This window comes from Eurypyga helias, unplaced genomic scaffold (genome assembly GCF_000690775.1).
Source record: "Eurypyga helias isolate BGI_N326 unplaced genomic scaffold, ASM69077v1 scaffold28257, whole genome shotgun sequence".
In the NCBI taxonomy this organism is placed as follows: domain Eukaryota; kingdom Metazoa; phylum Chordata; class Aves; order Eurypygiformes; family Eurypygidae; genus Eurypyga; species Eurypyga helias.
The window spans coordinates 10,692-15,017 of NW_010264102.1; the positions used below are offsets into that span (position 1 = coordinate 10,692).

A 4,326-nucleotide genomic window follows, 5' to 3' on the forward strand; every position below is an offset into this window, starting at 1 on the left:
AGACGACACCAACCTGCCGAGCGCGGAGGGGGGCGGGAGAAGATCAGTTACGCTGGTCAGGTCTCACAGCGAAAAATCTGAACTGCGAAATGCTCCTCAGGCTGTCTCATCACCCCAGCCAGCAACTCAGGGCGTCTCCTTCTTCAGCACAGCTCTCGGGGGCTGAGGCTCACCATTTAAACGGCGGGTTCAAGTCAGTTGGGTTACAAAAAGCCAACAACAGAAAGCTACACTAAATAAACATACGGACACTCTGACACCCAACGTTTAAGGGGCTGGAGATACTTCAGCCTTGAGCTTCCCATCACGGCTGCGCTGCCAGCAAAGGTGACCTTGCAAGAGTTTGCCGTGACAGGACTTGCCAAGTGGGCAGTGTGTCAGCCGTCTGTTCCCTCGTTAGAAGCCACAATTAGCGAGCGCCCTTGGGAGAGGCCAAGCTCTTTGGTCCTTACTGTGATTTATCCAGGGATTGTCCCCAGCGGGAGGAGAGAGGAGTTTGCACACCGAGGGAGGACACACAGAGGCCCCACTGAACTCAGTCACGAGCCCGAGGTCATTCTGAAAGTCCCAGACTGGAGAAAAGCAGATTTAGCTCCAGTTAACAAAAAAAACACAAATTCAAGCTCCTAACTTCCAAATAAAAAAATCCCAAATTGTGCATCTCCAGCGTTGTCCTTCTCCCACCTCAGGCTCAGATCCTCCTGACTCCAGAATCCGTTTACCTGCCTTGCAAGAATCCCTGCGCCTACATCACATCCCAGCTCTTTTCTGGGGGGGGCAGTGATGATCCCAGACCCCAGCCGAGCTCTGGTAACGGCTGCCTGTGACTCTTGCCTGCAAACAGAGGGACGCCCTGGGTGTAAAACTGATCTTACGCAGCAATTAACGGCAGCCTACCTGTCCACGACGAGATTGCCGTCGTTGGTCCGCACCGCCGTCCACATGTCCCAGTACTCCGCCTGCGAAGGCTGCGTGTAGGGCCCGAAGACAGCCCTGAGCCTGAAAAAACAGAGTTCGGAGTGGCACGGCAGCAGTGTCAGAGTATGGCTCAAAAACTAGCTGCGGGCAAGAAAAGAGTCGAGCACTTCCAGCTTCCACTGGAATGGAATATGTGGGAGCCAGCGCAGCACTGCAAATCGTTCCCCAGAGGAACTCAGTGTTGGGCTGCCAGTCTAGGATCACAGAGTCATGGAATGGTTTGGGTTGGAAGGGACCTTAAAGCCCACCCAGCCCCACCCCCTGCCACGGGCAGGGACACCTTCCATAGCCCAGGTTGCTCCAAGCCTCATCCAGCCTGGCCTTGGACACTCCAAGGGGTCCCCAGATACACTGATTCCTCTGTTGGCTCCCTCCCTGCTTGGCCCACCCCTCCCAGTATGGGCTTGTGCCCAGCAGCACGGAGACCCGACTCACCCTCTGGAGAAGAAAAAGAAGTTCATCAGCCGCGTGATGATGGGAGACAGCCAACCTCCATCCTTGAGGATCTTGGGCAGAAGGAGAAAAGGAGTCGGCACCGCTCGGTATCTTACAGGTGGCTAAATCTTGCCTCCGTGGAGGGCTTGTCCCCCAACTCCTCGTATTACAGCAGTTTCCCAGCCCTGACCCTCGAGATGCACGTGAGCGCTCGGCGGTGCTGAGGGATCATGAGTTGGGACACTGGGATGAGACGAGCTGCATCCTGACATTCTCTGCTTCTCCCCATCGCCTCCAAGGATGCCTGCGAGCAGCTCAGGAAAAGCCGCAGGCACCTGCGCCAGGTAAAACCTCAAACTGGCGGCATCACGTGTTGCTTGCGGCGCGATTCAGTACGACCCGGGGGGTAGAGCTCACCTTCTGGATGAACCGGGGGTAGTGCGTTTCGGGGAAAATCCCTGGAAGGATGTCAAAGAAGAGAGCTGTAACGCTACACGTGTTTTGCTTTGCATCTCCCAGTCTCTCCCCTTCTTCACGAAAGGTGGCACGGGCAGCCCGAGGACTGATGCTCCCAGTTAATTACAGCACCTTAATTGCAATTTATTTGGGGTTCAGGTGGTGCTTTCCCTCGGGTGATGGAGACGGGAAGGCCATTCCATGGATCCCCATCCCTCCCAGCTGATCCGTGCCACCGTGCCCGGCAAACCTTACCTCCGTTGGATAAACAGAGGCTGTTGATCAAGATGCTTCCAGTTTTATTGTGCTCATACCTGGGGACAGAAGAGCAGAAGGTGAGACACAACTAGACTTTCTCCAGGCTCCAAAAAGCAACGGATCAGCCAGTCAAATTAACCGTGTCAGATCATCTCTCCTGCCCTGTTGTCCCCAGTTGGATAAGAAGGAGCTCAGGAGGGAAGTTAAACATCCTACCAGCCAGGAGCTGATGGCTGGGACCCTCAGTCTGCCTACCATGGCTGTGCCCTGAGGCCTCCCAGCCTTCGTTACGGCTGTAGAGACAGGGGAGAGGGGGCTCCGCGCTGCGCTCTTCCACTTATCTGCTGGAAACCAACAGGGATAACAAAGAGAAGCCAGAGCATCCGTGGTTGCAGGGACCTGTGGAGCAGCTCCTGTGCGACCGTATCTCCGTAATCGTGGGACAGGAGATTAATCCTCTGGTGGCGGAGGCCGAGGTGACGCACCAGCCCCTCGACGATGCTGGCTTGCTCGAAGATGGAGTAGCGGTGGGGCCTCTGCGAAGCAAAGCAGGAGAGGAACCACAGTGAGAGCCTGACCCACCATGAGCCTACAAGCTCCGGAATAAATGCCCAAATGGAGGAATATGGGGTGGAGACCGGTAGTTGGTGACCCCAGACAGAGCAGTCAGGATGTCCTTGGCCAGCAGCGATGTCCACAGGCCCAAGGGAGCACTGCCCGTGCCCCAAAGGGGTCAAGGAGTCACGTCAAACCCAAGTAAAGGCAAGACGGTGACAGAGCCGGTCTCCCTCACGCACCTTCCCCATCCCTTCCGCTACTATAATGTATATTCCTCTTCCAGATGTAAATGGGAGAAGAAACTGGACTGCAAATGCCAATTGGGCCTACAAGGAAGCTGGGGGTGACTTTTTACAAGGGTCTGTAGTGACAGGGCAAGGGGTAATGGGGTTAAATTGAAAGTGGGGAGGTTTAGATAATATATCAGGAAGAAATTCTTCCTGGAGAGGGTGGGTAGGCACTGGGACAGGTTGCCCAGAGAAGCTGGGGATGCCCCATCCCTGGGAGTGTCCAAGGCCAGGCTGGATGAGGCTTGGAGCACCCCGGGCTATGGAAGGTGTCCCTGCTCATGGCAGGGGGGTTGGAACTGGATGATCTTTAAGGTCCCTTCCAACCCAAACCATTCTATGATTCTGTGAATTTTCTGGGGATGCCGGCACGGCAGAACAACCTCTGGCCCAAAGGAGCTGCAAAAATCCTCTTCCTCGGGCTACTTACAGGCTTGTCACTGAAACCGAATCCTACGAAATCTAGAGCAATCACCCGGTGAAACCGCTGGGTCAGCCCTTCCCAGATCTGGAAGAGAAATGAATTTAAAAAATCGGCTGATGGGAGCAGAGAGAGGAAAAGTCAGAGGCATTGCGCAGCCACGGATGGCCACACTCCCCGAGACAGCACCTTCCAGCTCCAAGAAAACTGCAGGAATTTAAAAGTTCCCAAGAAACAGCAGGACCATCCCCTAGAAAAGCCAAGATCCTTGTTGTGGGTCTTTTCCTTCTGCGTTGGGCTGGAGTGTGGGAAAGGGTGACTTGAAAATAGCTTGTGTCCCGTGCAAGGAATCGGGAGAGGAACAGGGCTGATATCCCGGAATGCAGTGGTGCCCCCAGCGGAAACTCCTCCGGAGCATCACCCACCACCCGTGCCCGTCGGCTCACCCGCAGGAGGGAGAAACCGCGGGGACCGCTGACAGCATCCAGCCCCCCACGCCGTCGCTCCCCTCACCTTGTACCAGTCGTAGCTGGAGGTTGGGAAGCCGTGCAGGAGGACGACGACGTCGGAGCTGCCAACGGCACCGCTCGAGTCTGGGGAGGGAACGGGGTACCTCAGGGTCAGCTTTTCTCCCCCCCAGTTTCTTCCCCGATGAGACAGGCGTTCCCATTTGCCCTGCGGGGACCCCAACCAGTAGCTCGGTGCTACTTCTCCGCCTGCTCCTTCAAAACCAAGCATGGATTTGACTCGCTCCGCAGCTTCCCGGTGCCAGCGTGGCTTTGGAAACCAGCCCGGATGAGCCACCGTGGCCACCAGCCCCAGCTACGTGATGCCAGCCAGGGCTTTACTCAGCATCAATTAATTGTGGCTCCCCCCGTGATGGGCAGCAAGAAGGTTTTCCAGTCCCTTTTCCTTGCTGCAACCCATCGGAGG

The 4,326-nt window shown here is 56.0% G+C and overlaps 1 protein-coding gene across 1 annotated transcript in view; it reads right to left on the bottom strand.

Moving 5' to 3' along the window:
- MEST overlaps positions 1 to 4,326 on the bottom strand; it is a gene marked incomplete at its 5' end in the record, with an annotated part of 7,425 nt that overhangs the window by 2,700 nt on the left and 399 nt on the right. Inside the window, 7 exons of the mRNA XM_010156297.1 lie at positions 898 to 999; positions 1,414 to 1,484; positions 1,831 to 1,871; positions 2,125 to 2,183; positions 2,527 to 2,663; positions 3,403 to 3,480; positions 3,907 to 3,986. Of these exons, the coding sequence (XP_010154599.1) occupies positions 898 to 999; positions 1,414 to 1,484; positions 1,831 to 1,871; positions 2,125 to 2,183; positions 2,527 to 2,663; positions 3,403 to 3,480; positions 3,907 to 3,986 (568 nt within the window). The remainder of the gene's footprint in view (positions 1 to 897; positions 1,000 to 1,413; positions 1,485 to 1,830; positions 1,872 to 2,124; positions 2,184 to 2,526; positions 2,664 to 3,402; positions 3,481 to 3,906; positions 3,987 to 4,326) is intronic.